The 12,347-nt window shown below is 45.9% G+C and overlaps 1 protein-coding gene across 2 annotated transcripts in view; it reads left to right on the top strand.

Moving 5' to 3' along the window:
- Positions 1 to 12,347, top strand: part of ACD (ACD shelterin complex subunit and telomerase recruitment factor) — a 40,517-nt gene continuing 28,170 nt past the window's right edge. The window contains exons 1-2 of one of the 2 annotated variants that reach the window (XM_053270902.1): positions 1 to 19; positions 5,858 to 5,984. In XM_053270902.1, the coding sequence (XP_053126877.1) occupies positions 16 to 19; positions 5,858 to 5,984 (131 nt within the window). In that variant the 5' untranslated portion in view covers positions 1 to 15. Of the gene's footprint in view, positions 20 to 5,820; positions 5,985 to 12,347 lie in introns of those variants that run through there. The other variant, XM_053270905.1, reaches the window with a different exon arrangement.

Genomic DNA, 12,347 nt, shown 5'->3' on the forward strand with positions numbered 1-12,347 from the left:
TATGTAACTGCAATAATGTGTCAGTACTGAATCCAGCGGGTAACTATTGCCAAATGGATTAACCAATATATCATTTGTTGTGGGAGTGCCAATGGTGGAGAAAAATGATGTGGCACCAGCAACCGGACATGAAGAGGCGGGGAGAAGACCCCAAAGGGGCTGGTGACTTTAGGAGTCTTCCCCGCACCCCTTTTCATTTTCTGAGTGCCAATGGTACAAAGTAAGAAAATATTCTCAAGCAGCATAATTGTTTCTGACACTTCCTATCTCAACACATCCCACCAAAAAGAGCGTTGACTAAATGGTCTCTTGGGCAATCTTCTTAAACAAACAAAAAGCATTTATTTATTGTTTTCAACAATATAACAACATAAATATTGAAAGCAATTTCCAGTAATAAACTGCTTATTTGCCTAGTAAAAAATATTTAGAGTTTAGAAGAATATTGTGTTTTGGGTGAAAGAACATGCTTCTTACACTGACAATGGTATCAAGAGGTTTAATTATACCAAATAGATTACATTTAAAGAAGAGGCTTTAATAAAAGGTATTTCCTCAGATTCTATATATAAGACCCAAACGATCAAATGATTTAGTTTTAAACAGTGAAGACATTTTGTCCATATTTATAGCAGACAAGATTTTTCCAAACCAACACCTAATAGAGCGATGCCCTTTCTTTTCCAGGTCTGTCCAATAGTAGGGCTCACATGTAGTCTCCCATTCAAATGCAACCAGGGTGGACACTGCTTAGCAAAAGGGATAATTCATGCTTGCTACCACAAGACCTGCTCTCTCTCCTTTCTACTAGATTAGCTAAATCTAATAGAAAGTGATGTGGTTGTAAAGTGATATTTGTTTGGGGGAAAAATGTTTTTATGTTTATCCACCCAAAGCCAGAACTTTGTGACTAACGGGCTGGACCAACATTGATGAAAGAATGTGCCTTTGATTTCGCATCCTCTCCAGCAGTTTGAAGAAAGGTCCGGATTTACAGCTGTGAGTAGTGTATTGTTGACATGACTAATGAAGGCACACCATGTACTAAGGAAGTTATCCTCCTTGGTTATTCCCTGGCTCCAACTGTAGCCTCTTCCTGCAGTTCCCTGAATATTTCTCAGGAAGCAGCAACCCTGCATAAATTAACTGCCCCTTTGTACATAATTTAAAATTACCAGTGGGTTCCCACTTTCTCCGATACCATCTTTCTATCACAAGAGGTCCCTCTTGAGAGAGTAGTGGAAATGGGCAAGATTCACAAGTCCTGTCTCTTCCACACATCCCAGTCACTCTACCTTTCTTTCCTTTCTGAGTAGCATATAGATCTGCAACATTTGATGGATTAATCAATCAGATCATTGATTAAAAAGCTTTCTACTGTGCAGTTCTTTCTATGGCTTACTCAGGACTCAGTCCCATTGTGTTCAAGGGGGTTTACTCACTAGTAAGTGTGCTTAGGATTGCAGCCTAAAAAGGCATTTCCCATTAATTGGACAATAGATGTTTGTCTAAATGTTAGTTGGTTTTTCATGTGACTGCATCTAAAATATATATATTAAGAAATACAGCAAGGTTCAATCCCCAGCATTGCCAGGGAGGGAAGGGCTCCATCTGGCAGCAGCCCTACAGAGTTGCTGCCAGTCAGTGTAGACAATACTGAGCTAGCTGGACCAAGGGTCTGGCTCCATATAAGACAGCTTCCTAAATAACCTATATGCAAATGGGATGCACCACCTTAGAAGAGGCATGCTCCCCTTACTCTCACACAAGAGAGAATGCCTCTTCTAACATGGCACCTGCAATAAGATGGCACATTCATGTACCATCTAAAACCAAAGAAAATATACTTTTTGTAAGCGCATGCATATTTAATCTATTAGAACTTATTTGATTAATCAACTTTCTTAGTGCTATTACAAAGCGGGGTAGAAGAGAGACTGTGAATGTTGGCTTATTCCCCAACATTTCTGTCCAGAAGTCTGCACACTGGTTGTCCTTGAATGTGCTGGAATCCTAGAGAGACTGCTGTTTCTTTTTCTTCCGTTTTTGCAGTCCTCCTCCCCTTCCTCCTTGCTCTCCCCCATCTCTTCCTCATTCCACCTTGTTACTGCCACTTATGAGCAAAGTTTCACAAACTTGGGGGTGGCAACAATAAGCCCATCTCCAAACTTATGCACACACAGCAGAATAGCTCAAATCCTCCTTCCCACTCTCCAAGGCTATTTTAAGCCTTCCCTCCTACTGCACAAGCGGCAGAGACAGCCCACCTGCATCCATGAGCTCCCCCTTATTCCAGAATGTTCTAGAATAAAGGAAGAAAGATGGAGGGGACATGAGAATGAATAGGAAAAGACAGATTCAACAGGGAGAGAGGGAGAATAAGGAAGCGGCGGGGAGGGAAAATGGGGAAAATAAAGGAAGGAAGGAAAAATGGAGGCCAAAAATGGGAGAAAGTAAGGGAAGACGCTTATAAATAGACTTTTTTGTATAAGGGGTGAGGGGGAAGACCCCCTTACTAATGGCTGGTCCGGGAAACTGCAAACAAATAATGTACCAGTCCATGACTCCAAAACATTGAGAAACACAGCTGTATCCCATACCCCACATTTGAGGGTCACTGGCTTGAAGTGGATGCCTCCTCAGCGATGTGTCCACTGCAGGAGGGGCTGGGGGCTGGCTGAAGCCCCCCTGCTTTTGTTTGTCTGGCCATGTGCTGAACCTCTGCATACCCCTCCCCTTAGCCTCACTGATAGGCTTCAGAAAATTAGCACTGAGTCCTCTCATTTAGTAGCCACCTAATGGCACAGCGGGGAAATGACCTGCCTAGCAAGCATGAGGTTGCCAGTTCAAATCCCTGCTGGTCTGTTCCCCAGACTATGGGATTATCGGGCAGCAGCAATATAGGAAGGTGCTGAAAGGCATCATCTCATACTGCGCTGGAGGAGGTAATGGTCAACCCCTCCTGTACTCTGACCCGATGGCACACTTGACCTTTACTCTCATGTAAGAGAACAAGTAAACTTGTCCCATTAATTTCAATGAGAGTTCTCACGAGTAACTTAGTCTGGATGTAAACCAGTGACTGGAGTAGCCTGTCTTGGAACTGTAACGCTTAAATTTGTGTGTATGTGTGTTTGCACACAATCTCTGTGGGGGTATCTGAGCTGAACGTTTGCAGCAGAAGGGGTACATGTCTTAAACAAGCGTTGGGAACCCCCTGCTCGGGGATACCAAGTAAGTAACTGCCTGTGCTATGCTTCTAGAGCGTTCTTGCATAAAGCCAGAATTTATGCAAAATTCGGGGCGGGGGGAGAGGCTGTGCCAAGATTTCCCTCTGCCCCCTCCCCCCCATAATTCAAGCACTGCTACACTCTCAATATCATCCGCCCACCCCATATAAGAGCCAGACTCTGTTTATCCCGCTACTCCTCCCAGCCATTAAAAATAGTAACAAAGGAAAGTTGCCAGTGGCAAAACCTTCCAAACCTTGAATTAACAAAACTCCTTCCCAGCCCCACGAGATTGTTTTAGTGTCATGAATTTTAACTTTAAAGGGGAAAAAAGTTTCTTGATGCAACTTCTTTATTTTTGGATCAAAGCCTTTAGATCTTTATGCTGTCACATTGACATTTGCCAAGTTTTTTTCTCCCACCACAGGGGTTAGAAATGTGTTTTTTAAACATGAAAGGGATTCTTCTCACAGTTTTACTGCCTGCTTTTTTTTGTTTGATTTTACGCTTTAAAGGAATATACACACTGGCGAGACTTGGAATAAAATTTCTGGCTCTGGCAACTACAGGACAGCCAATCGTTTTCCAGCAGTGGGCTATGTACCATTTCTGGAACAGCATTCTGTGCACAAAATGCTTTGTAATTTTTTTATCTCCTTTATCCAGCAAAGCCAGAACATTAAAAGCTGATGGATTAGATCAAAGGTCCCTCTTGTCCAGCATTCTGCTTCCCATGGTGGCCAACAAGAGGGAAGGTCTGCAGCCAAGGCATGAAGCTTTCTTCCACAGTTGCCTTACAGCAACTGGTATTTATTATTGTTATGATTAACAATATTTACATGCCACTTTTTGACATTAAAAAAGTTCTCAGAGCTGAGGAGGAGAGCTGGTCTTGGAGCAAGCATTAATGGCAATGGTAGCAAGCATCAGTTGTTCCCTTTGCTAAACAAGGCACATCCTGGCACAAGGCACCTGCTAAACAGGGCACATCCTGGTTTGTATTTGAATGGGAGACATGTGTGAGCACTGTCAGATATTCTCTCAGGAGATGGAGCTGCTCTGGGTAGAGTATCTGCATGCAGAAAGTTCCAAGTTCCCTCCTTGGCATCTCCAGATAGGGCTGAGAGAGAGACTCCTGCCTGCAACCTTGGAGAAGCTGCTGCCAGTCTGTGTAGACAACATTGAGCTAGATGGACAAGGCAGCTTCCTATGTTCCTATGTTTACAAGCAAAAGCAATGAGAAGATGGCTCCCTGCCTGCTAAGGGCTTACAGTCCAAAAAGAAACACCAAGGAGACTCTAACAACAGACCCTGGAAAAGATATTGTGCTGGAACAGAATAGGGCCAGTTGCTCTCCCTCTGCAAACTAGAAGAGAATCACCACTTGAAAAGGTGCCTCTGTGCTTGAGGCTTGTGCTCATAATGCTGCATCATGGTTTGTCATCATTACGCTTGAACCCAGCCAGTGATTAATTTCCCTGGGGGTAATTTGTGACTTTGTTGAGCCTGCAATGTGAATTTACTCCTCCTCCTATTTATATTTCCCATTTTAAAAAAAAGTTTCCAAAGCACTTTACATAGAAAAATAAATAAATATATAAAGGGCTCACAATCTAAAAATAAGCATAAGGTAGACCCCAAGAAAAAACCACCTAATGGCGCAGCGGGGAAATGACTTGCCTAGCAAGCCTGAAGTTGCCGGTTCAAATCCCTGCTGATATGTTTCCCAGACTATGGGAAACACCTATATCAGGCAGTAGCGATATAGGAAGATGCTGAAAGGCATCATCTCACACTGCGCAGGAGGGTGCAATGCAACCCCCCGCCCCCGTATATAGGGCTCTGTGGTCGCCGGCAGTCAACATGGACTCAACGGCACACCTTTACGTTTCGACACCAACAAAAGCCACTGGAGGAATGCTGTGCTATGGTGTACTCTTGGGGCCCAGCTGACACATAACATGGCTACACCATGAGAGTGAGGAAAAATCCACATATAACAGAATCGCCACTTGAAAAGGTGCCTCTTTGCTCAGTTAGCAGGGGTTATTTGGACAGCATACTTGACCCACTTTGTCACTCCAGCCCCTTTCTCTAGATTTGCAGCCCACTGCAATTTGAAGGAGGGAATTAAATTGTTCCATTCTCCGGCAGGGAAAGAAGGTGAGAACATTGCTCCCTGGGGGTCTACCTTCTCATTTTCCAAACATCCTGCCCCAGCAATAATGGCCATGCCATCTGCTTGCAGTGGAGTGGGCAAGACCCTACTGTCCTTGGAGAAAGCCTAAATGACAAGCCAAGGGGCCCCTCTACGTCTCCACAAGTAGGAAGTTGGAGTCCTTAACTTGCAGGCCAGCCACATCGCAGCAGCCTCCATGGATGACCTTGGATGAGTGCTCTTCTGTGAGAAGAGCCTGGCTTATGTTTATGATGGAGGAAAGTGCAGATGCTGCTGCTCAGTATTAATGGGAATGTTTCGGTCTGTCCCCCTGCAGGATTTATTACAAGCTGTAGTCCTGCTGATGCAGTGACCAGATGCAAGAAAGGAGATATATTTCTGCCCCTTAGACTCTAGCAAGGTAATTTTAGTTTCCAATGACCTCAAATGCTTTTTCTCACTGCTGCAGGTTGGGCCAATACCACAAAGAAAAGATGGAAATTGGTGGTGTCAGTGCGAGGCGAGCAACAGACTCAGATATTGGTACAACTGCAGGAGGACAATCTGAAGGAAGACCCACAAGGAAGACCACCAAGGTATTGCATCTCTGTCCATCTTTTTCTTAACATTTCTGAGGGCAAATGTTCCTTGCTCTGCCCATCTCACTAGGCACTGGACTGGCACAAGGTAGGTACTTTATTCATTTTATTGCATTATAATCTTGCATGTTCTCCAAGCTGCTCAGGGTGGTTTTTCCTTGCAACAACCATTTAAGGCAGGTTGAGCTGAAAGGTCACTCAGTGAGCTTTATGACTGGGAAGGAAGGGCCATAGTTCAGTGGAAGAGTGCCTGCTTTGCATGCAGAAGGTCCCAGGTTCAATCCTTGGCAGAATTAATAATAATAATCTCCAGGAAGGACTGGATTTATGGAGAGCTGCTGCCAGTCAGTGTAGACCAGCAGTTCTTAACCCCCAGTTCCTCAAGTAGTACCGATGGACCTTCCCAATTTATACATTTTTAAAAGGCCCCAGTACAAATTAGAGGGGGTTGGTGGTGGAATAGGATAGTTATTTTCAAGAACTTTTATTTTGGCGCACCAAGAAGCAAATTAAATTAGTGCAACAAAGATTTTCCATGAGCCACCCGAATTTACCCCATGAACCAAGGTAAAGGCCAGTACTCTTTAACTTATTCATAAATGATCTAGAAATTGGGGTAAGCAGTGAAGTGGCAAAATTTGCAGATGACACCAAACTATTTAGGGTAGTGAAATCCAAAAGAGATTGTGAGGAGCTCCAAAAGGATCTCTCTAAACTGGGTGAGTGGGCGACAAAATAGCAAATACAGTTCATTGTAAGCAAGTGTAAAGTGATGCATATTGGGACAACCCCCCCCCACCCACCCAACTTCATATATGCACTGATGGGGTCTGAGGTCCTGGTCAGTAACTAACCAGGAGATATATTGTGGTGGACAGCTCATTTAAAGTGTTGAAAGTGTGCGGCAGCTGTGAAAAAGGCACAATTCCATGCTAGGGATCATTAGGAAGGGGACTGAAAACAAAAATGCTAATATTATAATGCCCTTATACAAATCTATGGTGTGGCCACATTTGGAGTACTGCGTACAGTTCTGGTCACTGTATCTTAAGAAGGACATTGTAGAACTGGAAAAGGTGCAGAAGAGGGCAACCAAGATGATCAGGGGCCTGAAAAACCTTCTTTATGAGGCTAGGCTACAGCATCTGGGACTTTTTAGTTTGGAAAAGAGGTTACTATGGAGAGACATGATAGAGGTGTATACAATTATGCATGGAGTAGAGAGAGTGGATAGAGAGACATTTTTCTTGCTCTCTCACATTACTAGAACCTGGGGTCATATCCTGAAATTGAAGGTTGGGAAATTTAGGACTGACAAAAGGAAGTACCTTTTCATATCATGCTTAATTAATCTATGGAATTCTCTGTGATGGATGTGGTGATGGCCACCAGCTGAGATGGCTTTAAAAGGGGCTTAGACAAATTCATGGGCAGGCCTATCAATGGCAACTAGTCTGCAGGCTACAGGCCACCTCCAGCCTCAAAGGCAGGATGCCTCTGAGTACCAGTTGCGGGGGAGGAACAGCAGGAGAGAGGGCATGCCCTCACCTCTTGCCTGTGGGCTTCTCAGGGGCATCTGGTGGGCCACTGTGTGAAACAGGATGCTGGACTAGATGGTCCTTGAGCCTGATCCAGCAGGGCTGGTCTTATGTTTTTAAGAACCCCTGATGTAGGCAATACTGAACTAGATGGACCAAGGGTCTGACTCTGTATAAGGCAATTTCTGATGCAACCTCATTCTTCCCAGTCCTATTCGGGCACTCTAACCACTAGACCACCCTAGCTTTTAGTCATTATGCAGGCTATTACTGATGTCTTCAAGGCCCACAACTGTCTCTAGAGTGTTAAGTGTGTGCTTTCATTTTAAGACACAAGATGCTGGATCTCAAACTTGCTTGAAAGGTGTGTTTTTGGATCTGAAGTGCTGTCTTCTGTGCTGAAATTGTTCTCTATCTCATTGCCCTCAATTCGCCTGCAATTTACGGAGCAACAACAGGAAGAGAGAGAGAGAGAGGGGCGGGGGGTAAAGGCAGAAAAAGGCAGAGCTCTTTGAGGGAGCTGGAGACCTTTGGACAGCTGAGGGTGGTGGCAATGGAAAGATGAAAGCCACAGGTGGACTGTTGAGGACTCTGGGTGAGGCAGGTGCCTGACCCAGTGAGGATTAGCAGAAGCAGCAGGTTGCTGGCCACAAATTATTATGAGCATTTGTTCCCCAAGATGGTCAAAATTTGGGGGCCTGACTTCATGGACTATGAGTGCCAGGCTCGAACGTTAACATCAGATAGAGTTTATAGAGGAAATCTTCAATGATTGCTTGTTGAAAGCTGTTCCATGCTGTGATAGGGTTTGGTGGTTGGTTCCGTCTATACTTCTTGCTGCCCTTTCTCTGTCCTGCTGCCTTGAACCTGCAGCTCTTCAATCCCAGGAGGATCCCTTCAGCTCTCACTGCAGTAGGTAGGATGTCAACCACTTGGGACAGAGAGTGAGGCTTGCCCTGGGTCCACCCTTTATTAGGAGCCTCCCTTCCCTTCCCACCCTGGCTGTGGCTTCTGCTGCCGGATAGCTTGCAGGCTGGGCTGGGTGCACACGCTGAAGGCGGCTCCTTATCGGTCCTGCCCATAACGTGGGCTGCACAAAAGCCCTGCAAATATCTTGCTTCACCAGACCAATGTGCACCTTTCCCCCTGTCGGACGGTCTCTTGGCTTGAAGCCAGCACTTTTCAGCTATCTGAAAGGTTCTCTTGCCAGCTTGTGCCTTTTGGATTTGGAGCCGCCCGAGTCCTTTTGTTGTTGTTGTTGCTGGGATCGTTGTCAGACGTCTCACAAGGGGAAGATCCCTTCCTTCCGAACTCAGCTCCCCTCTGCCCATCCACGCTAGGTTCCAAGTTCCCTCCCTGGCGGCATCTCCAAGATAGGGCTGAGAGAGATTCCTGCCTGCAACCTTGGAGAAGCCGCTGCCAGTCTGGGTAGACAACACTGAGCTGGATGGACCAGTGGTCTGACTCAGTATATGGCAGCTGCCTATGTTCCTATGGATACAGAGAACAATTTAGCCACAACATCTGGCAGCTCTGGGAACCTTACCCACTGCCTTGTTTCCGTTCCAGCCCTTCTGCTAGTACCCTTGTGCCTCGTGTCTGCAGTGCATGCTCCGCTACACCCAATTACACACACCAATTCCCATTACCTTCACGCCGAAGCATAAACCAGGAATATCATTTCGGCAGCTGACAAATGAGCAGCAACTAACAGCATTTGCACCTCCTTTTGTCGGCTCAGCTTGGCTGCTGCTCCAATTAATAGACTGAACTCTGAGTGACTGATTACATTTATACGCCACATTTTCCAAAGTGGCCCAAAGAGGCGTACGGATTGAAAACTCATAAGACAACTAAAAAAAAAAAGTATTAAAAAAAATTTATCTATAAAAAAGGCTTAGGTTGTACGTGGCAAGCCCTGTCCAAGCAGTGCTAAGTGCATGTGCGGCAAGAGAAAGATGGGGCAGCTGAAGAGGAGGAGCAGGAGGGTGGGGAGGTCTCTGGGATGAGGGTCTGTGGCCGGGGATGAGGAGAGCAACTAGCGTGCGGATGCACGGTGCCCGTCAAGCTAGTCCTAATCTAAGGTGCTAAAACTAATGTGAAGTTCTTTAAAATAATTTAAAATGCTTAAAATGCTTTTATACTCATTTGTCAAACGGAATGATTCAAGCGGTTGTGGTGTTTGGTAGTTATTGGGAAGGGAACAGCCCACTGGGCTGTGACGGAGGACGCAGAGCAGAGCAGCAGGCAACGGCATCTGATGGAGAGTTCTGTGTGCCTACGACGCCAGTTGAAAACCACTGTTGAAGTCTTTTCCTGGCCGTTCAGATGACTCTTATCTTGATTTTTTACTGTCTAAATTTGATAGTATGAGTACTCATTCTGTGGCCAAGTTTTGTTACATCTGCGTATTGCCATTTTATGATGTCTCTCTCCCTCTTTTTTGTGTTCTGGTCATTGACCGAAATAAAAGCTGATTTCTGATTTCTGAAAACCACTGGCTGAGACACACTGGATTCTAAATTGAATTGCAGTCTTCAAGATGTTAGAGAAGGGGCAGCCTGCTAACGGCACAGCGGGGAGATGACTTGACTAGCCAGCCAGAGGTTGCCAGTTCGAATCCCCGCTGGTATGTTTCTCAGACTATGGGAAACACCTATACCGGGCAGCAGCAATATAGGAAGATGCTGGAAGGCATCATCTCATACTGCGTGGGAGGTGGCAAGGGTCAACCGCTCCTGTATTCTGCCAAAGACAACCACAGGACTCCGTGGTTGCCAGGAGTCGACATCGACTCGATGTCGCTCTGAGGATATTGGGAGCTGTAGTCCAGCAACAATATCTGGGGGCCCACGTTTGGGAAGGTCAGTATTTGGGAGATGTTTCAGAGGTGAGCTAGCAGTGAGCATTGCACTCCTTGCCAGAATCCCAACCTTCTCTTTTCAGCTGGGCCTCATTGTGTCTGGTCTAAACCACTTCAGACTGCAGTCCATATGATGGAGTGCTCCTCCATAATTTCTGCATATACAGAACTAGATGTCTGGGAGAAGGGTTCTGGTGTATCTTTCTCCAGCATCCTAGTTTTCTTTGTACAGAGAAGCCCCCCTTCCTGTACCCCATAAGGAGGAACATTCCATCACTGAGCCCCAGCTGCAGTCTGAAATGGCACAACCCAGACACAGGTTTCCCACCTCATTGATGAAGGATGAAGGTGCATAGAAGGAGCTTCCCCCCATCCATGCCTTGGTTCTCACTTTGTATTCCCTTGCTAACTAAACAAAGGAGGCACCTTTTTAAAGTGTTGATTCTCTTTGTTTAGCAGGGGAGAGCATCTGGCCCTACACAGCCCCAACACAGCATCCCTCCAGTGGCTGTTGCTGGAGAGGAGAGCTGGTCCTGTGGTAGTAAGCAAGCATGACTTGTCCCCTTAGCTAAGCAGGGTCTGCCCTGGTTGCATATGAAAGGGAGACTTGATGTGTGAGCCTTGTAAAGATAGTCCCCTTAGGGGATGAAGCCGCTCTGGGAAGAGCAGAAGGTTCCAAGTTTTGGAACCCTGGAGGGTCCCAAGATAATCCCTGGCGGCATCTCCAAGATAGGGCTGGGAGAGATTCCTGCCTGCAACCTTGGAGAAGCCGTTGCCAGACTGTGAAGACAATACTGAGCTAGATGGACCCAGGGTCTGACTCAGAATATGGCAGCTTCCTATCTTCCTATGTCTACCTTATGTTTCTTTTTTTTAGACTGAGCCCTTTGGGGACAGGGAGCCATTTTATTTATTTTTTTGTCTATGTAAACCGCTTCTGGAGCATTTGTTGAAAAGTGGTATATAAATATCTGTCGTATTCGTATTCCCTGTCATAAGCGATCAGGCAGTAAAATGAAATGGGAAATGAAATATTATTATTATTATTTACATTTTATATCCTGCTCTTCCTCCAAGGAGCCCAGAGCGGTGTACTACATACTTAAGTTTCTCTTTCACAACAACCCTGTGAAGTAGGCTAGGCTGAGAGAGAAGTGACTGGCCCAGGGTCACCCAGCTAGTATCATGGCTGAATGGGGATTTGAACTCTGGTCTCCCGGGTCCTAGTCCAGCACTCTAACCACTATGCCACGCTTGCCCAGGTAGGGTATGAATGGACCTTTTCTGGGATGGGTCTGTAGCTCAGTGGTAGAGCATCTGCTTGCATGCAGAAGGTCCCAGGTTCACTCCCTGTCATCTCCAGGTAGGGCTGGGAGAGACTCCTGCCTGCAACCTTGGAGAAGCCGCTGCCAGTTTGTGTAGACAATACTGAGCTAGATGGACCAAGGGTCTGACCCGGTATATGGCAGCTTCCCATGCTGCTGCCTGTCCTAATCCATATATTCATGCAGCCAGCAGTCTGCTGGCTGCATGGGCAGCTGGTCTTGTGGTAGCATGCATGAATCATCCCCTTTGCTAAGCAGAGTTTGTCCTGGTTTGCATTTGAATTGGAGAAGACGTGTCTGAGCACTTTAAGATTCCCCTGAGGGGATGGGGCCGCTCTGGGAAGAGCATCTATATGCCTGCATGCAGAAGGCTCCAAGTTCCCTCCTTGGCATCTCCAAGATAGGACAAGATTTATTTATTTTTTAATAGGACAAGATTTTTTTTAATTGAACCAACAAACTACCAAAGCATAGGGCTGAGAGAGATTCTGACCTGCAACCTTGGAGAAGCTGCTGCCAGTCTGTGAAGACAATACTGAGCTCGATGGAGCAATGGGCAGCTTCCTATGTTCCTGTCTTCCTAATTTGCAGCTCCTTGTTTGATCATGGCATGAGAGTGGAGAGGGAGCCATAC

Source organism: Hemicordylus capensis, chromosome 9, assembly GCF_027244095.1.
Source record: "Hemicordylus capensis ecotype Gifberg chromosome 9, rHemCap1.1.pri, whole genome shotgun sequence".
Lineage (NCBI taxonomy): Eukaryota > Metazoa > Chordata > Lepidosauria > Squamata > Cordylidae > Hemicordylus > Hemicordylus capensis.